General features: G+C 40.7%; 1 protein-coding gene across 4 annotated transcripts in view; it reads right to left on the bottom strand.

The window, feature by feature from the left end:
• RAB3GAP2 (RAB3 GTPase activating non-catalytic protein subunit 2) overlaps positions 1-27500 on the bottom strand; it is a 232069-nt gene that overhangs the window by 31340 nt on the left and 173229 nt on the right. For 2 of the 4 annotated variants that reach the window (XM_085888493.1, XM_085888494.1), the window contains exons 26-33: positions 24159-24296; positions 23409-23515; positions 19220-19286; positions 11817-11887; positions 8988-9023; positions 8773-8847; positions 7535-7750; positions 6998-7087 (exon numbers count right to left, since the gene is read on the bottom strand). In XM_085888493.1, the coding sequence (XP_085744619.1) occupies positions 6998-7087; positions 7535-7750; positions 8773-8847; positions 8988-9023; positions 11817-11887; positions 19220-19286; positions 23409-23515; positions 24159-24296 (800 nt within the window). Of the gene's footprint in view, positions 1-6558; positions 6683-6997; positions 7088-7534; positions 7751-8717; positions 8848-8987; positions 9024-11816; positions 11888-19219; positions 19287-23408; positions 23516-24158; positions 24297-27500 lie in introns of those variants that run through there. The other 2 variants (XR_015060109.1, XR_015060110.1) reach the window with 2 other exon arrangements.

Genomic DNA, 27500 nt, shown 5'->3' with positions numbered 1-27500 from the left:
GCGACCACTTACGGGAGCAGCCGAAAGAAGAAGAAGATATATATATATATATATATATATATATATATATATATATATATATATATATATATATATATATATATATATATATAAAAATATGTATATAATAGAATATGATTATACATAAACAGTGTAGCTGAGTTAAGTCGAGATCGCTTGAGGAAAAGGAAAATGAGCCTGCAAACCAAGATGAAAGTGTGCAATGCAGCAGTATTGTGGTGCTGCAACGGGTCAGAGAGGTGGACGGAGGAGAAAAGGAGACTAAATAATTTTGATAGTAGATATCTGAAATAATACTTGGGATTCGATGGATGCAGAGAGTAACCAATGAGGAAGTGAGGATAAAAACTGGACAGAGGAAGTTAAGTAACCTAGAGGAAGAGCAGTGTCTGGCATGAGCTGGGCATGTGCAGAGGATGGGGAAGATCGGATAGTAGAAAAGCGAAGAGATTGATGCTGAAAGGAAGGAGACCAAGAAGAAGACAGAAGAGAAGATGGAAGGATGGGATTAAGGAAAGGGCTAACTGGCGAGGAATCCAACACTGAGAGATGAAGGATCCATGGATGGGATGCAGCGTCAGCAGAACCAGTGGGAGCATATTAAATGAAACATATATATATATATATATATATATATATATATATATATATATATATATATATATATATATATATATATATATATATATATATATATATATATATACATATACACACGTACGTACGCATGCGCACGCACACACTCACACATCAAATCCCCTAACTTGACGAGGCAGCAGGGCACAAATCGAGTTCGATCACAGCGCTTGCTGCACAGCCTGGCAGCAACAAGTGTCGCCTGCCACACGAGCACATTGTCTCTGCCCTGCTGATCACCAGTCAAGAGGTTTGCAGCCAGGATTATTAAACTCAACCAATGAAGCACACTGACTTAATGACATGACGCTGACGTCATGTATGTAAATTATACCACCGCATCACCTTCAAACTTGAGTACCATAAGGATGCCTCCTAGTTTTGGAAAATGTGAGGGTAATTCGGGAAACTGCAAAAGGTCAAACAGAGGCTAAAGGTCAACAACTAAGGTGGTCTTTCTAAAATCCTCAATTTTCATCCCATTGACTTGAAATTTGAAGAGGATTTGCAAATCAGGTCACTGAATTCAACGAACAAGTATTTTTGAGGTCAACAAAGGCCAAAAGGTCACAAGATGCCAAAAAGTTGATAATCATTTCTAAAATTGTCAATTTTCATCCATTTGACCTGAAATTTGAAGCAGATTTGTGTATTTTGTCATTGAATTCAACCACCAATTTTTTTTTTTTCGGTCAAATTTGTTTTATGCATTTCGCAAGTATCATGCTATGCATGATCTCTTTCTTGTTTGCTTGTTACTTGCAAAATCGAAGATTTTTCAAGTATATTGGTCAGTCAATTTTGTTATTGTTTGTTTGTTTGTCTGTTTGTCTGTTTGTCTGTCTGTCAATCGTTGACAGGTTACAATTCGAAACCGATCGTCATGAAACTTTACCATGTTGTAGAGGTAGTCTCAACTGAGAAGCCTATTGATTTTGAGGTCAAAGGCCATCTGGAGGTCAAATTTCTAAAATCATTTTTCATCCAATTGACTTGAAAGTTGAACAGCTTTTGCATATTTCATCACTGAATTGGGAAAGCAATGATTTGAGGTCAAAAGGTCAGAGATCAACTCAAGGTCAAACTTCTAAAATCATCAATTTTTATCTGAAAAATCGTCAATTATCATCCAATTGAATTGATTATTAAACAGCAATTGCATCGTGTATTGCTGAATTGCGAAACCAACTATTTTTGAGATCAAAAGGTCAAAGGTCAACTAAAGGACAAACATCTAAAATCATTTTTCAATTGAAAAAGTCAATTTACATCCTATGAACTTGAAAATCAAACAGCAATTGTGTAGTCAAATCACTGAATTGGGAAAGCAGCTATTTTTGAGGTCAAAAGGTCAAACTTCAAAAATCATCAAATTTCATCTGAAAAATTGTCAATTTCATCCGATTGACGTGAGCTTTGATTAAGAATGTCAATTTTAATCTTAATGAAATGGACAATTTGATGTAACCATGGCAACTTATGGAGAGGGGGGGGTGGATTTTCCAAGTGTCGTGCTCTGCATGATGTCTTTTTCTTGTTTGTTTGTCTGCACACAACGTTCTTTTTTTACTCTGCAACCGCTTGTCGGATTGAGACGAAATTTTCACCATAGGAGCGAATACTCATGGGTAATGTTTTAATGATAATTATGACATTATAGATCATGTGGTGTGGTGGCCATGTTGGAAAAACTTTGGACCTCTATCTCTGAAACAGCACCAAGGAAAAAAATGAAACTTGGCACATGGCATGTACTCCTCATGAGGAATAAAATAAGTCTGATTTTTTTTAATGACATCAAAGGTGCCTTTGATATGACGTCATAACTGCATATGTAGAATGCTACATCCGATCAGTATGAAAATTTTTTGAGGGTTAGCCAGGAATAAATTGGTCTGCAGAAAAAAAAAAAATTGAAGACATCATCGGTCACGTGATTCAGCAGCCATATTGTTTAAATATATATATATATATATATATATATATATATATATATATATATATATATATATATATATATATGTATGTATGTATGTATATGAAACACTTTCAAAATCTCTGAAATGGCTGAACAGATAGAAGTGAAACTTTACACGGATGACCGACCGCCTCTCCAAGAGGAACAAAACGTTCACACATATGATGTCATAGGTCACATGGTTTGGCAGCCACATTGGATTTACTCTAAAACATAGAAAATCTTCTTCTCCAGAATGGTTGGACAGATCAAGGGAAAGTTCTTTGACAAAAATGTTCATCAAGCCTTGGGGATACCAGAGTATTCATTAATAATTGATGTCACATGGTCTGGCAGCCATATTGGATTGAGCAAAAATCTTACAAAAATTATCTCTTGAACCGCTTCAACAGTCGACGTGAAGCTTCACAATTATGATCTAGTCGTGATGTTGAATGTTTTAAATTTCAATCTGATCAGACGCATGGTCTGGCAGCCAGAATGTTTTTTTTGGAATAAGGCTCACTTGGCTGCACCTGGATGGGTTTGTGGGTGGAGGAGTAGCAGCTGAAACCCAAATCCTATCCAGGTTCCTCCTGATGACTTCATCTTTGCTTTTTGCTCGTTCGGGTTCTTTCTGCTGACACCAACGCAGGACTGTACTTATGTGGTCTAACATTTGATTTTAATTGAATATATTTTAATCCCATTCGGAATTCAATTGAATAATAATAAATGTCATGGCTCACATATCAGGGTCAGAAGTCTGATCAAAATGGGGTTGCATCAAAGCGGGACATCTTCATACCCGGTCATCATTGCCCGCAGTTATAAAGTGGCAGTTTTAGTTATGTCGATTATTAATTAGGTAACAACAGCACACAAACACCACACAAAATACACGACAATAAACTACACAAACACCACACCTAAAAATTCCTGGTGAGGGTCTGCAATCTTGATTGCCTTTTGATATTGGTTGTTTTTCGTTTTTCTTTCTGTCCAAATAATCTCAGACATCTTCTGTCTTTTGTATCCCAGACAGTTGTAGAGTCCCTGACTGCTTTTCTTTGTAAATATGTTTTAATGACATTTGCAGTGTGTTTGGGGTCATTGTTGTGTTGGAAAACAAAAGTTGTCACCAATTAACTTCCTTCCTGATGAGATACCGTGGTGGATTAGGATCTACATATATTTGTCAGCATTCATCGTCTCCTTCAATTCTCACCAAATCCCCAATGCCAGCAGTAGAAATAATCCCCAAGCCTGAACAGAGCCTCCATCATGCTTCACTGTCGGCTGTGGACATGTATCCTTATACTTCTCACCAACCCTCCTTGTGACATACTGCCTTTGTTTGAATCATCATTTCAAAGTACATTTCACCACCGATGAGCATCCCAACGATGATGTTCTTGGGCATATTGTACTCTCTTGGCTTTGTTGTCTTTATTCAGAAAGGGCTTTTGACAGCAACTCCCCCATGGAGACCACTTTTGATAAAAGACTTTCTGAGAATAGAAGAATCCATTTGAACCACTGATGTCTGTACCAATTCTTGTGTAAGTTCATCACTTGATTTTTTTCTTCGATTGAGGAACCAATCTCTAAGAATTGCACATATGTTTTGCTGAGTTTCTTTGGCCTTCCAATCCATTTTCTATCTTTAACTTCTCTGCTCTCATTATGCTTCTCTATCGTTACATGATTTCCACATCTGAAAATACCTGTTTTGTGGGATATTTCCCTCTGGGTATTGTCTTCCTAATGTAAAACTATTATTTTGAGTCTCGTCAAGTTTTATGTATTGGACATGGTGTGGGCTTGTTTACGTTACCTGCAAGAGAAAAATTACAAATTAGTGGAAAAAAGTGGTGGTCTAAGATATTGGGATATTCTTCTTCTTCTTGTTCTTGCATATGACAGCTTGGCTGCCAGGTAGCAATCATTTTGTTGGGGACGCAACAATGCCGCTGATGCTGTGCCCCCATAACAGTAAACTGGTACGCATTTCGCCAACCTCAGAAGGATGACAGGCTGAGTCAACCCCACCCGGTAATAATTCAGTGGCCAACGGGGCTCAAACTCAGGACCCCAAGATCCCAAGCCAGCCACCCTAACCACTAAACCAAACACCAAGCTTAGATTTTTGGATTATTTGGACAGAAACAAAAGCAACCAAAATCAAAATACAAATTATGGGAAACATTGCAGAATGCATGGAACAACCTCCCAATGTAATTTCTGCAGAAATTGCAGGAAAGCTTTCCAAAAAGGATATCTGCTGTTTTGCATGAAAAAGGTGATGACATCAAATATTGACATTTCATAGAGAGACCACCGATTTCATAGAGCCTGTGATGTGAGAGCGACAGTCTCTATGCTTCAGCCTCATCAGGGAAGATTCCAATAGTTTGAGAGCATTCGATAGCATGGAATCCAGAAGAGACAGATGTGATGCTGGAACGCCAGCCCATAGCAGAGAGCAGTACTCCATTGAGCTATAGATGAAGCTTTGGAGACTGTGTGCATCTCTGATCTTCAAAGGAAAGATTTGGATTGACAGAGGATGCTAAATCTGCGGCTGACTTTTGAGGCCAGCTTTGTTGTGGTCAGCTCAGGAAAGGTCATAACTGATGGTGAGGCCTAATAGTTCAAGAGACTGACCCTCTTCCAGTGGAAGACCAAGAAAATAGAAAGCCAGGAAGGTTTGCTTAAGGATCCTTTGGAAGCAAAAGCATGAGACAGAAATATTCCATTTATCAGATCAGAATCTAATAATTTCCAGATCAGCAGAGAGACAGACAGATAGAGAGGGTAGGGTGATGAGGGATACAGCTGTTTACTACCAAGCAGAGGGAGTGGACACTGTATGAAACAATAGGGAATCGTCTGCAAAAGGGAAGAGAGGGTTTCCAGTGGAAATTTGTTTTACTAGGTGTTGAGAATGAAGGATGCAAAGAATAAGTGAGGAAGGAAATGACAGGCAGAATGAGTTAGTGATTTATTAGTGTTAAATTAAATCCTTTTATATTTTTTAAAGAAGAGGAGGAAGTAAAATAAAGTCAAGAAGTGTGACAGGAAACATCCAGGATAAAAGAAAGAATATGTGTGAGGCTGAACTCAAGGCACATTTTCAAGCTGAGCCCTGGAGGGAAGGCAAGATATGCATGATCACAAATTTAACAAGCACTACTAAAATTGGATGGATAAACTCAGGAATGGGTAAAAACAAAACAACAACACAAGGATGTGACAACAGAAACAAAAAGACAGGACAGATCCGGTGTGGGAACATTTGCTTCAATGAGCTTTTACGGAGCAGGCAAAAGCCAACGTCCACCATGCTCAGCCGATGGAATATTGCTCCCACATTTGGGGTGAAACTCCCCCTGCACTTCGTGTTCTCGATAAAGTGCAGGCTAAGATCGTTTGGCTTGTGCGTTACAACAACCTTCAGTCCCAGGCCCACTGCAGAGCAATTTCTTCTTTATCCCTCTTCTACCGCTATTACCATGATCATTGCAGTTCCCCCACCAAGCTTGCTTGGTTGGGTGTTCTTGCTCCACTCACTTGGCGTCAGATAGCAACCTTATGTCTCTTCAGATATGCAGAACCAATAAATGCCCATTTTCCTTTCCTCGCACAGCTAATTTATCTAACCAGCTGTCATTCTCCTTTTTCCACCAATTACAACATTCAACAGTTCAAGGTCTGGATCAATAAGCTCTCCTCGTCTTCACACTCCGTTTCTATCACACTTCCTTCCCTTTTAACAGGAGCACATTCTAATTCTTAGGTCATTTTATTGAGCTTATTTATGACTCTTGCCCCTACTCTTGAAACAATGCCACCTTTTGCTGCAACATTTTTTTTTACTGAAAAAGAAATTAACTCAGCTGGAACAATAATGACCTTTAACGAAGAGAGAATGGTACGGCTACCTTGTCAGGTTGGTCTAGTGGTACCAGTCCAAAGTAGGCGGTTCACCCTTAAATGCCTTAGGGCAACTTGAAATGGGCATCAAAATGCTGCCTAGAACTGTCAGCACTGCCGAGACCCCTCCAACTGAATAAAATATAAAGTTTGGATAACAGCATCAAGACTTATGGTTTACCTTTGGTAAGATGAGGTAGTTGGTATTTACAAGCATTAACACTTTTGGGGGGAGAGGGGTGGGGGAATTGTGGGAGAAATGGATTATCAAGGGTTAAAGGACAGAGAGAAATGGGAACTGAACAAGACAGACAATCAAAGAACAGCAAATTATAATTGCAGATGCCAAATGCATAAAATAAAATAAAGTAGTTCACCAAAAATGCTAAGATAAAAGTTTTGCATAATAATTATATTTAGTAATGCTCCATGCTGTGTCGTACTAACCTGCTGTCGGAGTGAAACAAGCTCTGGATCCATTTCTCCAGAAGGTAAGAGAGGAAGGGTGGACAAGTCTTTAAAGAAGGCATTTTTTCCCTGGATTCAAGAGAAAAAGAAAGGAAATATGCAGAATTTACACTGATAGTCAGGAAAGGTAATTGAACTTGACAGTGTACACCACTTAATTGCAACTGACACAAAACAGACAAATATTTAACATTTAATCTTGACTCGATCGCTGGGGGAATCCGGTCAGAGTGGCTGGCTTTTTGCGGGCTTTGGGCTTCCAGTGAGGATGACTAGGGCTACGAATGATGACTTATGAAATAAAAGGTAACCCATCGCTACCCCTCTCACCACTCCACTCCAGTTCACTTCTAGCTTTTTGACCGAATGACATTCTGAGAGCTACAAAACAGCAATCAAGTGCATTTGAAAAAAAACGAAATAAATAATTTTTAGTCCTTTCTAATAGCCAACTGCATTTTATAATAAAAGCACATTTTCTCACTTACACATGAGATCCAAACATAATGAACCCACTTTTGCATCAAACAGTGAAAGGGGCTTGACACGCAGGCCAAATGCCAAGGTGGCATGAAGCAACCGGCAGAGGACGTAGTGATGCTGCACAAGAGGGTAATGAACCCCAGATTGGTCCAATGCCAGTTCAGTGATCGAGGTTGGACCTTCAGCCCCGGCCCAAGCATCCTCTACCTCGAGGGTAGGAATCTCGGCTTCATCCCGGTCGATGTCCGCCTAGCAATGGGACAATCAGTAAAGTAGGTCATAGGGTCCAATGCAAAAAAAAAAAAAAAAAATCTGTGCATGTTCAACTGCCACGTTGATCTTGTGATCACGTTGATTAAGAAAAGGTACCCTGTAAAGTGGAATGGTCTAAGTATTCACAACATGGTCGGAAGGCATACGTTTGACTCACGTTAACTTCATTAATTGGGTTTACAAGGTTTTTGTTGATCATGGACTATGTATAAGCATATCCATGATCCCTAATCACTGTAGATATATGACCATCACCCTCTGCATTTTGTTTTTTTCCACCAATCATGCAGACAAGGACTCTCACTTCCATCACTGGTGCCAAACTTACTGTTAAAGGTAGTGTGGCATGTTTCACAAACTTATAAACAGAATATAAACACCAACTTATAACCTAGGGCACAAACATTAAGTGTCAATGAAGCTTCCATAATGAGTACTTTGTAATTTTGAATCACCTGTTGACACATGTGTCATTTTTGCTTTTGTGGTAAGATGATATCAGGTCATTTGCTTGTTTTGCTGGAGCATTCAAATTACATTTTTATTTGGTGATGGAAGTCGAATGGTAAGTGGCAAGGCAAATATGACAAATACGAGGCATGGGGAGGTGATGGGGTGTGGTGGGGAGAGAGAAGATCCAAAACCTATATGTATGAGAATGCGTTTGTTGCATTTGCAAAATGCAATTTTCACCATCTTCATTCACACAACTTACAATCCCCATTCTTATCAGTGGATATGCAAACGAAAAGATTAAAAACACTTTTCAGAAGGAATTTATTTGATAGTGTGAATGAAGGGAAGTTTGTATAAACACAAAGTTGCTTTCAATAGTGACGATTAGTATAAAAACTAAAACGTACGTCACAACACCATTAAAAATCCCATTTTTGGTTAAGCTTGTCTAGTTGGGATGTAGTCATGGTGAAGCTGTTCTTTGTACATTTCATGCCACCTGTCCTGAGAGGCTTAAGGATTATGCTGAGTTTTGACTTCACCTCCAGCAAAATCTGCAAAAGTTCACAGCAGCAGCTGAGAAAGACAGTTGCAGCCTTGTCACCCATGCCTAAATCCTGTGGAAACAGAAACAGACGGGTGAAAACATAATCTCCTTCCACCTTCGGTGATGGAAGAAATAAAGTGTGAGCATCAACGATTTTCATGAAGAAACAAATGGCAGAACTAGATTAAAGCAACATGTAAAGATACTCACCCGCCTACATAGCCGATCCTTTGGAGCTTTGCAAACCTGTCCAAAACGGAGACAAAAATGATGTCACTTGACAAATGCTCTACAGAAAACTATAAAAGGTTATACTACTTTCTGAAGGGGGGATCTGAGGTTGAATGTCTCAATTAAGGAATGTCAAGTTTTCAAACTGAGCAAAGAAACGAAGAAAGCTTAAAAAAACAAAATCCAAGAGATGGTGACTAACTCTTATCCATTGAGAGACGTGATAACAAAATAAATCAGTGTAATATGAAAGCAAAAGCACTTTCAAGGGATTTCGATCAACTCTTAAGGATATAACAACACTTATTATAATAGGGGAAAAAAATAAAAATAAAAAACCTGTCTTTAAGTTTAATCAATAATAAATCAGTGTGACTCCATTTGCCTTGAGAACTACCTCAACTCCATTTCTGATTGATTTAATTAGTTTATGGATTATGTTTGAGTCAATCTTTTACCAACAGTATTGTAATGAATTCCAGAGCATAGTCAGACTGCTCACATAAATTTTATCTTTCTCTCAAATGTATTCACCCTTCATTTATTCTGTTAAGACAAAGTGTCAGTTAATAACAACTAGAATAAATTAAAGAATATGGATACATATCAACTTATGTATGGTCCGCCTGTCTGTCCTGTCCCTTCCCATATCTGTCCATCTCAGTAGGGCTTCAAAATTAATTGCCACCATTTTGTTCACTCCATGGAGGTTCTCAGGCTTCATCAGCATCTGGTACACATGAACTGAGGCAAGTTGCTTACGCCCATGCTGTGGTTAAGTTAGTAGGTCTACGTGTGAATATTTGAAGAGATGAGTGTTTCCTGAGAAGAATAAGGGAAGTGGCGAGTTTGTGGTGTTTGTGGCCTAATTAGACTTAAGCCTGACACATATTCTTTCTTTTATCCTGGGTGTTTTCATTTCATGCTTCTCGAGTCTCGACTTTATTGTACTTCTTCCTCTTCTTTAAAAATAAGAAAAGATTAATTGAACACAAATAAATCACCAACTCATTCTGCCTGTTATTTCCTTCCTTGGCTTATTCTTTATGTCCTCCATTCTCACCATGGAGTGAAATTAATTTGCATCATGTCATTCTGCAGACGACGCCACATCGTGTCATTCTGCAGATGACTCCACATCGTGTCATTCTGCAGACAACTCCACATTGTGTCATTCTGCAGACAACTCCACATTGTGTCATTCAGCAGACAACTCCACATTTTGTCTTGGGTTTTCATTTTATGAATGTTAAAATGTTTTGCGTACTTTGAGCTTCAAGTCCACGACGGATTCTTTCACAAATATGAATTTTTTTTTTCAAGCAAATGATGCATTTCATTACATGCTTGACAATAAAAGCTCTTAGAGACTGAAAACTAGGGTTGAGGATCAAACTGTAGTCAAATTATATTGTTTCATATTCCCAGAGTATACTGGCAAGTTAACTATTTTCTAACTATATATTGAAACAATGATTTCAAAAACTTTTTAGGTAATAAATTGAATATGTGGACTAACTACGGGATACAATATTTATTAATAACGTTTGTTTTTAAGCAATTTTTATTTTGTAAAGCAAAGTGTTATCGATGCTTTAAAGGTTAAATATTAATGACAGAAGTCAGTCAGGCATGACAAGTTTGGTGTTTACTATTCAGTTCTGTATTGTTATTCTGATGTATTTATTGAACCTAATAGCTTTCTTTGAATAGAAAAATTTCATGATTGTGTTTACTGAGCAAAGATTTGTTGCTTTCAGGAAATGTTATGAATACTGTAACATTGTGCTGTAATATAATCATTTGCATTTGGTAATATGTAATATAATCATTTGGACTTTTGAGAACTTAGGTTTGACTGGAGCAGGAGGGAGGAGTTGGGTGGATGACTTTAGAGGACCTGGGGTTGACGGGGTTGATTTTAATCAAACAACAGCTTTCGCAAGCACATAGCTAGACAATATTAAATTCACATGACATTTAACTGTTTTTTGTGCAACTGTTCCCTTTCCCACCTCTCTCTCCCCCACTTCTCCCTCCCCCCTCTCTCTCCTCTCATTGGATTGGTCGAGATGATGTAATATTTTGGCTAAATCCTGCAAAACTGGAGGTTTTTGGAATTGCCAACAAGGCTAATTGCATTCTTCAGTGTTCAAGTATATGCAGTGCCTATAGAAAAAGTCTACAGCCCCTTTCCAAATTTTCACCTTTTGTTGCCTTATAGCCTGGAAATAAAGTGCATTAAATCAGACTTTTCCACCTTTATTTATACATCGTAACCCACAACTTCCAAGTGAAAAACAAATTCCACGAATTTCAGAAAATTAATTAAAAATACAAAACTAGACTATCTTAGTTTTGTACGAGAACAAAACTAGAATAATTGTCTCCCTCTAGTAGCTCCTCATATGCTACTATATGCACTACATGATATCGCTGTGTTCAAAATCCTTCACCTTGCCACTTCCCAATAACTATTAGCTATTACTTCCTATTCTACATCCCACCCTTTCTGCTCTGGAACATTGTTGTCTTCTCATCACCCTCCCCACAATCACTGCAAACTTTTGTCTTTGCACCTTCCACCCCTAACTCTGTCTTACCACTCTTCCTCTACTTAAATTATCATTCTCCTCTGTAAAATCTATTTTCTTCATGAGACCCTCTCACTGGATCTCCTTCAACAATTCACTCCACCTGTCACTCTCTTCATTTTATGTCACGCTCTTCCTAAAATGACTACATATAATAGCACCTTGGTGACACAAAATGCCAAATAAATAATTAAATTATGATGTTGACTCCCACCTTATCGATGAGCAGAGTGGTAGCTGACAGACGTTCTACCAGGAAGGTGTTCCACATCATCGCACTTACACCTGGCAAATGATATTTGGATTAATGTAAAAAAAAAAAACAAACAATTGATCTATCTCCCTGTCCAGAAGCACAATCATTCTTGTGCTTCCTACTTTCATTCTGCTTTCTTTCTTTCAGCATTGTCAAAGTAACTGTAATGTGCAAAGATCAAAGCAATTGGCTATCAACATATTCGTGGATATAAACATATTCAGCATTTCAGTGCAGTATCACTGCTGCACCAAAGTAGCTTTATTAAATCCTGACAATTATAAAATTCACAAGCTGCATAACATGCTCGTCTTTTTGCTTTGATAACCATTAAGGGACGAATTTACGAAAGGCACTTAGCCAGTGCCTTGCTAACATATGCTTAACCCTCAAAAATGCTGACAAAAACATTGTTGTATGTGCACAGCTAATCACAAGTCTAAATAGCAATTTACGAAGGGAGATAAACGGCCGATTAGTTGTGCGCATCTAAACAGCCAATTAGCCTGTGAAACACCGCACATATCTCCAACATCCAATTGAAATGATGCACTTGCATAGAATCGCAATGCCACGGACAATTGTTGGAGGAGATTCAGCGCATTGCTCCTCATCGTAGGTTGATCCAGGTCACATTAAATGCAGCAGCCAATGAAATGATTCCTTTGAGAGACTGTAACTCCAGACAAATTTGATATTGTCATACTTCTCCAAAGGATTGCATCTATCCTCAAATATTCTCAATGCATGCTGGCGAAATGCCCCTTTTCATATCCTGTTCTGCCTCCTCTTGAGCTAATTCAAGCAAACATCCCATGTAAACTACCAATTATAAGCCGTGAAAATGCTCGTTTCAAGACCTTAAACACACTCTCAAACATGCCCTCGCCGACGTGTAGAAGCTTCTTTGTTATTTAAACGCTTGTGATTTGGTTTTGATCGTGCATTAGATGATCACTCTTCTGCAATTAGGCGACTAACTTTGAATGGATGATCATCGCAGGATTAGTGATTCTACACGTGTCTAACTCTTAAACGCCTTTTGTAATTTTGGCCCTAAATGATTCTTAGGCAAATTTGAAATGGCAATTTGATTACCTGATTTTTAGAAAACCCACAAACGGGCGCATGTGGTCGATACGGACTCCAACATGTTGATCTAGAAATGCTCATCGTATTAAACATAAAGGTTACATTGTCTGAAATTGCCTGTCATAATATGCCTGTGAAAGTGATGAGCAACAAAAGCAAATAAGGTTTACTCCAAGCAGAACTGATGACATACAGTATGTAAGTGTATAAAAACTTAATTCAGATTTATGAACACAAACAACAAACAGAAAACGAGAGCGAAATCGATGGCACACCTTCACCAATCTCCACTCTTCCCACCGAAAGCAAAGTCAAAAGATGGCAAAAAGTTTCACCATGAACGACCCAATATCAAATTTCAAGTTAAGCAAGTCCCCTCCCTCCTGGGACATGAACTGGGGTTAAAATCCAAAAAAAACGTTCCATATATCATGCGTCCCCCAAAATTGATTGCATATACAAAGTTTCATTTTAAAATGTTTAAAAACGTGCCCGTAATTGCATTTTTGGGGATTTGACTTTTTTACCCCGCCCCAGTGAGTGGGGCCAAATATGACTACTCTCACGTCTTATTGTCATATGGTGATCATAACAACCAAGTTTGGTGAATTTCTGCACTACTGAGGAGACAGCATCACGGATGGTCAGACAGATATACGGAGCCGATTACAATATTACCCCGTTTTTCTTTTTGTTTAAAAAGCATGGGGGATACCGACGCATGCATGCATCACTGTGAGCAGTTATGCCAGAGCCCAAGCAGCCCCACTTTGATCAGACACGTGACCCATGATGTCATTGGTATCAAACTTGTTTTCTCCATGGGGAGTCAATCACATATTTAAAGTTTCGCATTGATCGTATAGGGCAAATTTTTCATTTCAATATGGCTGCCAGACCACATGACCTGTGAAGTTTTAATTTTCAAACTACATTCTCCATGGGTAGTCGATCATACCATCAAATCTTGCATTAATTATTTGAGTGGCTTGAGAGAAGTAGATTTTAAAGGTTTTACCGTTAATCCAACATGGCTGTCAGCCCATGTGACCGATGACGTATAAAACTTCCTCCCACATTTCCCATGGCTAGTCATATACCGTGCCTAAAAGGAAGTCTACACCCCCCTTCAAAATTTTCACCTTTTTTTGCCTTATAGCCTGGAATTGAGTTGCATTGAATCAGACTTTTTCCACCTCTATTTACACATCATAACCCACAACTTCCAAGTGAAAAAAAACAAATTCAACAAATTTCAGAAAATTAATTAAAAATACAAAACTGGAATGTCTTGATGGGATAAGTGTCCACCCCTGAGTTAATACTTGGTGGAAGCACCTTTGACAGCAATTACAACTATGAGTCTGTTGGGATAGGTCTCTATGAACTTTGCACACCTTAATTGCACAATATTTGCCCATTCTTCTGAACAAAACTGTTCAAGCTCAGTCAAGTTTCGTGGGGAGCGTTGATAGACAGCAATCTGAAAGTCATGCCACAGATTTTCGATTGGATTTAGGTCGGGGCTCTGACTGGGCCACTCAAGGATATTTATCTTTTTGTTCCTTATCCACTGCAGTGTGGCTTTGGCTGTGTGCATCGGGTCGTTGTCATGCTGAAAGGTGAACTTCCGCCCCAATTTCAGCTTTCTTGCAGAGGACATCAGGTTTTCCTCTGACATTTTTCTGTATTTTGCTCCATCCATTTTCCCTTCTATCCTGACAAGTGCCCCAGTCGCTGCTGAAGAGAAACATCCCCATAACATGATGCTGTCACCACCATGCCTCACAGTAGGGATGGTGTTCTTTGGGTGTTGTGTTGTGTTGTGTTGTGTTTGCACCAAACGTAACGTTTTGCATTTAGGCCAAAAAGTTCCATCCTGGTTTTGTCAGATCGCAAAACGTTTTGCCACATGGCTTCAGAATCTCCGGAGTGTTTTTATGCAATCCTCAAACGGGGCTCAAGGTGGGCTTTTTGAGTAATGGCTTCCTTCTTGCCACCCTACCGTGCAAGCCAGACTTGTGGAGTGCTTTGGATATTGCTGTCACATGCACACAGTGACCAGTCGTTGCCATAAAGGCATGTAGCTCTTTCAAAGTTGCCATTGGCCTCTTGGTGGCCTCTCTGATCAGTCTCCTCCTTGCTTGATCATCCAGTTTGGAGGGACCGCCTGATCTAGGCAGGGTCTTGGTGGTACCATATGCCTTCCCCTTCTTAATGATCCTTTTGACTGTGCTCCAAGGGATATTCAAGGCCTTTGAAATATTTTATACCCATTCCCTGATCTATGCCTTTCCACAACTTTATCCCAGAGGTCTATTGAAAGCTTATTTGTACTCATGGTTGAGTCTTTGCTGTGAAATGAACTACCCAGCAGAGGAAACCGACAGGAACAGCTGACTTTATTCTGAAACAATAAGAATCATTACAATTTAACACAGGTGGAGGCCAATTAATTCGGTGTGTGATTTTGAAGGTGATTGGTTACACCTGAGATAATTTACAATTGCTATTATAATGGGGGTAGTCACTTATCCAACCAAGATATTCTAGTTTTCTATTTTTAATTTATTTTCTGAAATTTGTAGAATTTGTTTTTCACTTGGAAGTTGTGGGTTAAGACGTGTAAATAAAGGTGGAAGAAGGCTGATTTAAAGGAATTTAATTCAAGGCTACAAGGCAACAAAATGTGAAAATTTTAAAAGGGGGTGTAGACTTTCTATAGGTACTGCATGCATTTCAATAAAATCGACATTATCAAAGCTTTTTGACTTGCACTCCTCAGGATAAAACTGCAAGCAGATGAAGAAGCACCAAACTCTCACTTACAAAGTTACAATGTAATGTCCTCAACATTGCTTGGTTGAAAGAAAGAAACGATGAGATTACCTGATTGGTGGAACCACAAAGCATCATGAATAATGAGTAGGCAGAAATGAACCGGTGGAAATGAAACGGAAATTAACTATCATGAATAATGGACTAGGTGGAGATGAATCACCAACAACTGACGGAAACATTAATGCCAATTAGCTGAGGGCTCGGAGGGGTGGTTTTCATGATGACTCAACGTTGACTGTGGTACAGTCGCCACACAGTCAAGCATATTCAAAATACATATAAAGTTCTGACAAATTATTTCTGTCTACAAAGAATGGGATTGGTTAACCTGATGAATGAGGTCTCCATTGTATGAAGGTGAGCTAAACTGCGTCCTTTACTCAGGATTTTAAACCAGCCAATACAATATTGCTCTGCACACTGTGGATTATTCAGTAAATGGTAACCAATTGCAGAGGCACAGGGAATAGTCGTACGATGTACATTCTTACAAGCCCGAGTTTGTTGTCTCTGTTTGGTTGACTGACTCTGTCTAATCCCCAAAGGGACGTGTTGTTCAATGCGATCCTTCACCTCAAATATGTGCGACCCACATACCTAGCATCACACTGGCACTGAAATTCGTAAATAATCTTACATATATGAGAGGCGCGAGCAGAATATCTTTTTGGACTGATGGAAGCAACCAGCAGATAGTGAAAATCACTCATGGTTGAACAGCATAGTAAGAATGGGACACTGTCTGTTATATTTGGTTTTCAAACCATTGAGATACTGTGCTTTTCCAAGGTAGACGTGGGTATACAGGACATTTACCAAGTCCGATTAAATTATTGGATTCTTTGGTGGGTTCAGGAATTTTAAGCTGCATTTTAAAAGAGCAGCATTACAGGCCAGTGCCATGATATGCTCAACAAAATAATAAATTAACAGCTAAAGAAAGTAGTAAATTAACTGGAAAAAGTATACAGCAGGGGGGAAGCAATTAAATTTGGAATCAGGTACAATAGCTGACTGGAATGTTCATTTCCGATTAGCCACTGGAATCCTGCAAACAGTAAATAATCTTTGACAGAAAGCAGTTTTACGCAATATTCTTGTCTTTTTGCTTTCCGCCCTGTGCTCTTTTGCCACCCTTTCACAATTCGCATGCAGCCCTCCTGATTAACCTTTCAGACCCCGGGCTTATTGCTGCTCACTTCCACTCCTCATTCATCTTTTCTCACAATTGTGGAATCACTTCTTTGAGGTTATAAAATCACACCCTTTACTCCAGTGTTTCAAAATAGTAGCTCATCAGTATCTCCTGCCATCTTCCACCCATACCCGCCATCTTCCACCCCAACCCGCCATCTTCCACCCATACCCGCCATCTTCCACCCCAACCCGCCATCTTCCACCCCAACCCGCCATCTTCCACCCCAACCCGCCATCTTCCACCCATACCCGCCATCTTCCACCCATACCCGCCATCTTCCACCCATACCCGCCATCTTCCACCCCAACCCGCCATCTTCCATCCCTACCCGCCATCTTCCACCCCAACCCGCCATCTTCCACCCCAACCCGCCATCTTCCACCCATACCCGCCATCTTCCACCCCGACCCGCCATCTTCCACCCATACCCGCCATCTTCCACCCCGACCCGCCATCTTCCACCCATACCCGCCATCTTCCACCCCGACCCGCCATCTTCCACCCCGACCCGCCATCTTCCACCCATACCCGCCATCTTCCACCCATACCCGCCATCTTCCACCCCTACCCGCCATCTTCCACCCCAACCCGCCATCTTCCACCCATACCCGCCATCTTCCACCCCAACCCGCCATCTTACACCCCAACCCGCCATCTTACACCCATACCCGCCATCTTCCACCCCAACCCGCCATCTTCCACCCCAACCCGCCATCTTCCACCCCTACCCGCCATCTTCCACCCCAACCCGCCATCTTCCACCCCAACCCGCCATCTTCCACCCATACCCGCCATCTTCCACCCCGACCCGCCATCTTCCACCCCGACCCGCCATCTTCCACCCATACCCGCCATCTTCCACCCCGACCCGCCATCTTCCACCCCGACCCGCCATCTTCCACCCATACCCGCCATCTTCCACCCCTACCGGCCATCTTCCACCCCTACCCGTCATCTTCCACCCCTACCCGTCATATTCCACCCCTACCCGTCATATTCCACCCCGACCCGTCATATTCCACCCCGACCCGCCATCTTCCACTCTGACCCGCCATCTTCCACTCTGACCCGCCATCTTCCACTCTGACCCGCCATCTTCCACTCTGACCCGCCATCTTCCACTCTGACCCGCCATCTTCCACTCTGACCCGCCATCTTCCACTCTGACCCGCCATCTTCCACTCTGACCCGCCATCTTCCACTCTGACCCGCCATCTTCCATCCCCACCCACACCCACCATAATCTTTTTTTTTAACACTAACCCTCCCCACACCACTCCTGTTGTCTGCATGCTTCTACACCCTTTCCTTTTCATTCATCCAAATACTCGTTCTGAGCCAAACTGTTTCTCCACCTCCCCAATGTCAGTCATATCGCCTCCTCCCCTCTGTAGTTTATGATAGTTCTTCCAGCAACCTAGTGAGGTCTAATAGCAAAAGAAAATACTAAAGAATAAGCCAACCAATTAGAGCCGGTTATGCTACTTTTTAAAAACTACAGCGTGCCGGTATAAACATAGTCATGCCTGCACACCTAGTACCTTTTTAAAAAAAATAGCTGTAAGAGGTTAATCCCACAACAAGCTCTTTCCTATTCATTAAAGTTTGGAGGATCAGGTTTGCATTAGGTCCTGCCTCAAGATGGACCCAACTTCATATTTGAAGTTAAAAGTAAATTTTCACGATGTTCGCATTTGGCACACCAATCCCAAGTGCACATTCCATCTTGCACTACAATTCACTGCACTACACTTCAAGGTTTATACCAGCTGAGGCATATTATAATGTTCAGAGTGAAGCATAATGTTTTTCATAGACAAGTTCAGGTTATGTTTCGAGTTTTATAACAACCAACCGAAGGCAGCTGCACAAGCATGATCAGGGAAGAAAATATGAAGAACATCACAACATAACTGTTACGGTCCCATGTAAAAAAAAAAACAAATCAAAACAAAAACCATTGTACTACAGAATTTCCAATAAAGTATTTCAAAATTATCACATCACAATTTGTCACAAATTAAAATGAGTCCCTGCACGTAAATTCACCACAAAATATGTATTTCCAAGGGAAAATTAACTTAATGAGCAGCTCATTAAAATGAATACAAAAATGCTTTTCCAACACATTTTCACCAATTTGACAGATTACTTTGTCCCTTTGGCCATTATCAAATTTTGTGAAACTTGTAAATATGCACTGAGTTACAAGAAATAGCACTGTACAAACCATGTTGAATGTGGGGATTACAAATTCGAGCAAGGTGATCCACTGCTCTTTCAATGAATCTGTTTTCCTGCAAAGATGGTGAAAAGAGTACTTTAAGTTAGCAAACCGAGTTAAATGTAGCAGGTGTAAAACTTTCAAAGCCAGGCAAACTGTTTTGAAAGTGTAAGATCAAATTGTTTTTGCATTGTGACTGCGATAACTAGAATGCACCAAATTTCATCCGAATATTATGGTGCAAGTCAATCATTTAAATGTTCGTGACGTAAAATGGTCAAGCTCTGAACATTGAACAAGGTTTGAAGCTATATATTGTTGGTAGAGGAGGATCAGTTTTATAAAATCAAACTGCACTTTGCAAATCAGTTAACAACTAGAAGGACACTCGGTAGAGCACATACCTCCACCATGTAGTGCCTGATCCATGAGAACATATCGGGCCCAATACATTTTTGAAATATCATGCAAAATATCGTTTTTGGCCCCATATCTCAATGGTAAAGACTTCCCTTTAAAAAAAAAAAAGAATTAAACAATTCTTATATCCAGATCCAGATTCGGATCTTCACCAAAATCCAATCAGTTCTTCTTTGTCCCATACCCAACATGTCCACCAAGTTTCATCCGAATCTGTCATTTTTGAGATATCATGCTATATATCAGTTTAGCCTGATCTCTCAATGGTGAAGAATCACTTAAAAAAAATTCGGATCTGGATCTTCACCAATATCGAATCAATTCTTCCTTGTCCCACACCCAACCTGTCCACCAAATTTCATCCGGATCCATCCACAACTTTTGAGATATCCTGCACACAGACAGACAGACAAACAGATGGAAGGGGTGAAGACATAACCTCCTTCACCTTCGGTGGCAGAGGTAATGAAATATCATGCTGTATGTCATTTTTGGCATCGTCTCTCAATGGCGAAGATGCACTTTAAAAATGAAATAATTCTCGTATCCAGAGCGGAATCCGGATCTTCATCAAAATCGAATCAATTCTTCCTTGTCACACACCCAACCTGTCCACAAAATTCCATCCGAATCCGTCCACAACTTTTTGAGATATCATGCTATATATAATTTGTGGCCCTATCTCTCAATGGTGAAGGATTAACTTTGAAAATTCTTGTAGCTGGATTCCAATTCAGATCTTCACCAAAATCTAAGCAGTTCGTCCTTGTCAAACACCTAACCTGCCCACCAAATTTCCTTCAGATCCATCCACAACTTTTTGAGAATATCCTGTACACAAAAAGACAAACAAACAGACAGGGTGGGGGGGGGGGAGGGTGAAAACATAACCTCCTTCACATTCGGTGGTGGAGGTAAATATCATGCTATACAGTACTATATTGTTTTTGGCCCCATCTCTCAATGGTGAAGAATCACTTTAAAAATTAAATAATTCTCGTATCCAGACACAGATTCAGATCTTCACCAAAATCGAAACAATTCGTCCTTGCCACACACCCAACCTGGGTTCTGGGAAAAGAAAGGATAAAAAAAAAACTTTTTTGTCTTCTTAAAGGCCCGGTCACACCTTGACGTTTTAGCCAACGTATGCCGATTTTTGAATTTTTTTTCTAAAACGCTGGCACACGTTGAATACGTTATGGGTAAGTTTTGATAACATTGAGAGCACGCTGGCATACGTCGTAGTACGTTGCCATACGTCGTTGTATGTTGGCTTTAAACGTTGTACTTTTCGGTTGTCCTCAAATTTTTTCATGCTTGAAATTTCACGACGTATGCCGGCGTATGACTCACACGTTCCGCTACGCTGGCCACAAGTTGTAGGCACCGTCTGCGATCGTTGACGGACGTCAACACATGCTACTTGTAAGTTAATCATAAGTTGAGACACGCCGAGGTAATGTTTAGCGTACCCGAAACTTATTTCTAACCTATGATTAACGTGTTGTTGGCACGTTATGCGATTGTTACCACACGTCGACAGACGTTACTTTTAAGTTACTCATAGGCTGAAAGACGTCGGTATAATGGATCGTCCTTGCGTCAGCGTCCACGGCCACGGCCAGGACACTTATTTGCAGCATTCTTCAAACTTTTCTTCGGCATGACGAGGATATTCACACTTCGATGTCTTGCTTGGCTATGATTCCAATTGTCCATCGGCAGCGTCTATTTAAAATAGTCGAGTTTGAGCGTTTTAACACGTTCAGAAGAAACGTTTCAAATTTCCAAACCCCAGCGTCAAAAAAAAACAAACAAAAAAAAAAACAAAGGCGAGTGACAGCAATTTAAATCGTTCATTGTAAACAATGAAACTAGCTGAGTGGTACCGTTTAAAAGTCGTTGAGTGTAAAAAAAATCCAATTGTTGAGCGCAAGCGTCTACTTTCAATAGTGGAGTTGCAGCCATTTAAATCGTTGAGTGGCAGCCTATGAACCTACCCGTGGACACGCGGACGCAAGGACGATCCATCATAACCCACACCCTCCCCCTCACACCCACCTACTACTGCCAACATGAACAAACTACTACTAATACTAATAGTAATACTGATACTGATACTGTTACTGTTACTGCTGACATGGACATCGACTCAAAAAGGAACTCGAAAACACTGTTGGGTTCCCCTTTTATGAGCAGCATTTTTATATACCAATTCCCAAAACCGCTGGGAACACGTCTTTATATGGCAGTTGTAACCTAGAAACACGTTCATTTATTTTTTTTGTCGACCGGAAGACGTCATTGGAATACGTCTACATACGTCGATGTGTGTTGGGGCTACGTAAAGAATTGGTTCAAAGCACGTCAAACATAAGTTAGAAATAAGTTTCGCGTAAAAAAGACATTACCGCGACGTGTTTCGACTTATGAGTAGCTTATAAGTAGCCTTTGTGGACGTGTGTAAGCGTCCACATATCGTGTGTAAAACATATCCTCATCGCATGCGAACGTGTGTCATACGCCGAGTACGTCGTAAAATTTTGAACATGTTCAAAATTTCTTGACGTACTCTACTTACTACGACTTATGATAGCGTATTTAGCGTTCTACTTGCGCATACCAAACTTACCCATACCGTATTCGACGTGCCCCCAACGTTTTAGACACACTTTTTGTTACGTCGGCATACGCTGGCAAGATCGCCAAGGTGTGACCGCGATTTTGACCCTTCCATTTCTACGGCAGTTATGATTTGAATCGTTGTGCGTCAGCCTTTTAATAGGCTACGCCACGACATCGTCGGCGATGCGTGCAACGCGCTATGCCTGAGCTAGACTATCGTTGGGCATCGGTTGTGTAGGCCGACAACAGGTTCAGCATTCGTTGGTATAAGTTATCAATAACACAACGAAACGTTCTGTGTAGTTACCAATGCGTTATACATAAGACCAAGTCGCTATGAATACGTCCGAATCTTTAAAAAAAAACATCAAAAGTTCAACGTAAGCCAGCGTTTTACATAAATTTTAACACGTTGCCATCGCTGGCTAAAACGTCAAGGTGTGACCGGGCCTTAAGCAGGAATGAATATTTCATAGAAGAGGTTGTACATAAATCAAAAGCAGCAGTTTAAATCAAGGTCATTAGGAAACACCAGTGGAGTTTTACATTATTTAAAAGGACATTAGTAGAAAACAAATGAATACATATTATATTTGAATATGGCATCTCAGCACGAGAAGCTTTCAACTTCGTGCTTGAGTCTTAGTGTAGTAACATGGACTTAATGCAGTGACATTCCTTTGAGTAACAATTGATTGTGTATGGATGAAAAGCATTTGACTTGCAATATATTGAATAGCACTTGTATCTCTAAACAGTATTATTGCATTGATTGATTTTTTCCATGCATTTGGTAGAGCACATATCTATCAATCCTGGTGCACATACATCAGCTGTGTAGAATCAAATTCATCCATTTGGCTTTGTTTGGTCTGGGTTTCCCCACTACCTAGTGATCCATGTTCCAAAATTCTTATAGTCTTTTTGTTTAAACTGATGGGAGTTTCTTTTAGTTTGTAGAGTCCATTTGCCAAAAGCCCATGCAAACTGATCCAATAAAGAGCAAGCTTTTTGTATCACACATTAAAGAGAAATAAAAGGTTTTAAAATAAACTCTCATCACATGACAAACGAATTTTTGTTACAGATAATTAATCAAAGGGTTGCTCAACGAATCACAATCCAATCTATTGTTGCCTGCACACACCTCCGGATCTTTGTTCCACTGCACCACGTAAGCCCAGCTACAATGAGAGTGCAGCATGTCTGGCTCAAGACTGAATGGAAATGACATCAACACCACTTTTAGAGGAGCTGGACAACGGCAGGAACAAGAAGAGAAAAACAATTTGCAAATTCCCTGGAAAATATCATATTTCGTACTCCAAAACAAATGCCAAATATTATAACTGTGACCAAAAAAATTGCAGTTTAATAAAACTGCATGACGTTGCTGATTCAATATTGGCCTTTTCTACCATTTGTTTTTTCGAGGATATCCGTGTTAAGTGTGTATCCAAGTTAAGATAACTAATCGTGGCATTTTTCCAAGGCTGCTTCTAATAACAAAAGAAACTAGAACGGCCCTTGGGAGAGCGCATACCTCCACCCGGCCGGACAGTTTACGTTTTGTATCCCACTAATAGGCCAAATCCGCATCCGGACCTGAGCCAAAATCGAATCGGTTTGTTCTTGCCACCTAATCAACTCATCCACCTTGTTTAGACACAACTTGACCACAACTTTTTGAAACATCATGCGACGTATCATTTAATCTTTCCGGACGTGTCTCTCATATCATTTCACTTCATTTTCATGTTCATGCCTTGTGTTATGAACCCACTTTGTTTGCATATCAAAGCTAATATTATGTGGATGAGTGCTGTAATAATATCCACGATCAAAACAAAAGCCCATGCAAAAGCATTTGAAAGCTGAATGAGTGTTATAAACTCACCAGTAATGTGCTCAAATTCTGGTTGAATAGAATCCTTCAACTCATCCCCATTTTCATTCCCATCTTTGCTGATTTGAAGCATTGCAGGAGGAAGCCACAGATGCATTGCCCACCTTGCCACACAGTCTGCAATGGAACCTAAAGCCACATCAAATAGCGATTAAATAAACCATTCAACATGATTGTGTCAAATTTGTGAACTGTACACACTCGTATAAACATGGAGCTCAGAGCATGCTGTTATCTCACTGAAAGAGAAAAGGCATTCTCAGAAGCACGGTGCATAAGCAACTACTCTTGCTTTTCATCCGTCACTTTTCGCCAACTCCTCTCTACCTGAAAGATAGCTAACATCAATCCCATTCACATTAGGTATGCAAAAATCAGACCCTCCTCGCTACAGGCCAGTAAACTTCCATTGAAAACCAAAGTTATGGAATCCATCATCTTTGCCAATGTCAAATCTTTCCTCTTTTGAAGCAGTCTGATTTCTAATTGGTGACCATGCAATCAACTGTGATCCACCTTCGTTTGTGGAAACACAGGTTGTGGTGAGCTCCTGGGATCTGTGGCATCCATGCTGAATGTCTCAGGGCTGGTGGAATTCTGTACTCATGTCATTGCACGCAGTTCTGTGTCTTGTTGTCTTGGAAGAGGGGTCTTGTTGGCCTTCTCTGGAAAGAGAAGGGTGATCGCCAGGACCGCAACAATTGAGGGGTGACGCTGCTCTCAGTGCCGGGCAAGTTCTTTGCTCAGGTAATTCTTGATAGGGTTCACCACCATCTGCTTGTGCACCAGCACCCAGGGTAGTCAGGCTTTACATGAAAGAGGTTAACGATTGACCGTATCCTTGCTCTTTGGGTCCTCATATAACACAAACAAGAGTTTCGGCAGGGGCTGCTTGCAGCCTATGTTGATCTCTGTAAAGCTTTCAACTCAGTGAATCGGGATGCCCTCTGGAGGATTCTGGGTCTTTGTGTGGTGCCACCAAAACTGATCGATGTGATGTCTGAACTATATTCTGGTACTGAGAGTGCTGTGAGATGTGGTGGTACCATCTCTGACTTATTTCCAGTTGTTACTGGAGTTTGTCAGGTGTGTGTTCTCACCCCCACACTTTCAGCACTTGTATGGACTGGATTCTAGGGAGGATGTCGGAGAGATCAAGCTGCGGTGCATCGTTTGGGAATGTCAAGATCTCTGACCTTGATTTCGCAGATGATGCAGTAATCTTTGCGGAGACTTTAGATATCCTTTTGGGGGCCCTCGAGGTGCTGAATGAGGAGTCGGAGCCGCTGGGATTATGGGTTTCCTGGGTTAAAACAAAGATCCAGGCTTTCAATGACATCTTGGATACTGCTATCTTGTCTGTACCCCAATTGTGGTGAGGATGTTGAGGTCACAGAGAGATAGACTTCGTTTGGCAGTGATATTCATGTCTCCACTGGCTGTGAGCCAGAAGTCAATAGACATCTGGGTCAGGCCTGGGGGGAGGTCATGGATTCATTGGATAATGGGGTGTGGCGCTGCCGATACCTATGCAGGAGGACTAAAGTCCAAGTCTTCAGGTCATTGGTGCTTCCAATCTTGCTCTATGGATGTGAGACTTGGACTCTGACCAGGGATCTGAGACAGAGATCTATTCCTTTTGTACCACGTCTCTTCGGAGAATGCTTGGCTATTGCTGGTCGGACGTTGTGTCCAACAAGCAGTTGCTGAGAGAGAGACTCAAATGAGATTTACCTGCATAGTCCATGAGCATCAGCTGTAGCTGTATGGACATGTAGCTCGTTTTCCTGATGCTGATCCTGCTCACCAGATTCTCTCAGCAAGGGAGCCTCATGAGTGGAGGAAGCCAATGGGCAGACCATTTGACTCATGGTTTCAGCAGGTAGAACAGCATCTCAAGGAGATGTGGATGGGACAGGCATCTACCTGGGGGATGGCCAGACGGAGGCCCCTGTTGTACCGGTGGAAAGTGGATGCAGCGACGCGCTTCTCCGGTGCATGCTCCGATACCTGACCTGACCTGATTTCTAATCACCAGTTTGGATTATGTCTCATTCACTCTACTCTGGATATGCTACTGCTTCTTTTTCAACAGTCAGAGCCCCCTAAATTTCAAAGAAGAGGTCAAGACTGTTGCCCTGGATATATCTTTGGCATACGATTTAGACTGGCATCCTGCTCTGCTTGCGTTAAGCTTTATTTAAGTCTGGAGATCATGGACGACAGTCCAGGTGGATAATGGTGCTGAAGTGCAGCAATGACAACAGGAACATGGTGTGGTAAGTTGTTGTCATTTGTGAAGATCAATTTAGTACTTTGCTGTTGCGACAGAATGAAAACAAAACAATCAGAATAATATCATCCCTGGATCAGACACCATTAACAGCACTTATCCATATGATCACAAGGTAATTATTGGGCCAACTTAATTATGTTCAATCTGTATAACATAACTATCTGTATAAAAATGTAAAATGTCATGCAGACTGATCATTGTTGAGCACATGTATTGCTTTTTCAACAAGGAGAACAAAAAATGAGAACGGGAACGTGAAGAGCGAATGCGGCAATGCGAAAGTGGTGAAGGGGAAGGTGGTGAAAGTGAAGATGAAGATGAAGGGGGACATGAAGAGGAATGTGAAGGTGAAGAGGAAAGTGAAGGAGAAGGGGAAGAGAAAATTGACAGAGAAAAGGAAGTGGAACATGAATGGGAAGGGGCTTGTGAAGGTGAGGGGAATGCGATTTTACACTTTTCTAATCTCCACTTGAAAGCGATGGACATGACTGATTCAAACAGCTCTTCTAAGAAAATAAATAAATAAATATATACATATATATTATTTATATTATCCGTCACATAGGCTTTGGCACTATTGAGCGATTAAAAAAAAAAAATCCAATTTTTTATCAAAAGTCTCAAAATCTTTTTTTTGCCGAAAACACTCCTTGGCACTCACTGAAGAATGTTTCATGAAATTAAAGTTTTACGAATATCTGTTTGGCCACCTCTGAGAAAAATGTTGACCGACACACACACACACACACACACACACACACACACACACACACACACACACACACACACACACACACACACACACACACACACACACACACACACACACACACACACACACACACACACACACACACACAGTTTTCACCAGGTTTACCATTTATCAGGCATTATTTACTCCCTTTGCATGCAACTCCTCTTGCTTCGCTTTTGCACTAAGTGCATGTTCCATGTGGTCTTCTGTTGGACTCAAGCGTGAATCTTGCCCGTCATCCTTCGTGTGTTTGATCCTCTTGACTGTGCCTACACAATTTTGT

This window comes from Eptatretus burgeri, chromosome 7, assembly GCF_056783735.1.
Source record: "Eptatretus burgeri isolate ZD-2024b chromosome 7, Ebu_testis_v1, whole genome shotgun sequence".
NCBI lineage: Eukaryota > Metazoa > Chordata > Myxini > Myxiniformes > Myxinidae > Eptatretus > Eptatretus burgeri.
The sequence above is the reverse complement of the archived record's forward strand: the minus strand, read 5'-3'. Positions and strand labels throughout refer to the sequence as shown.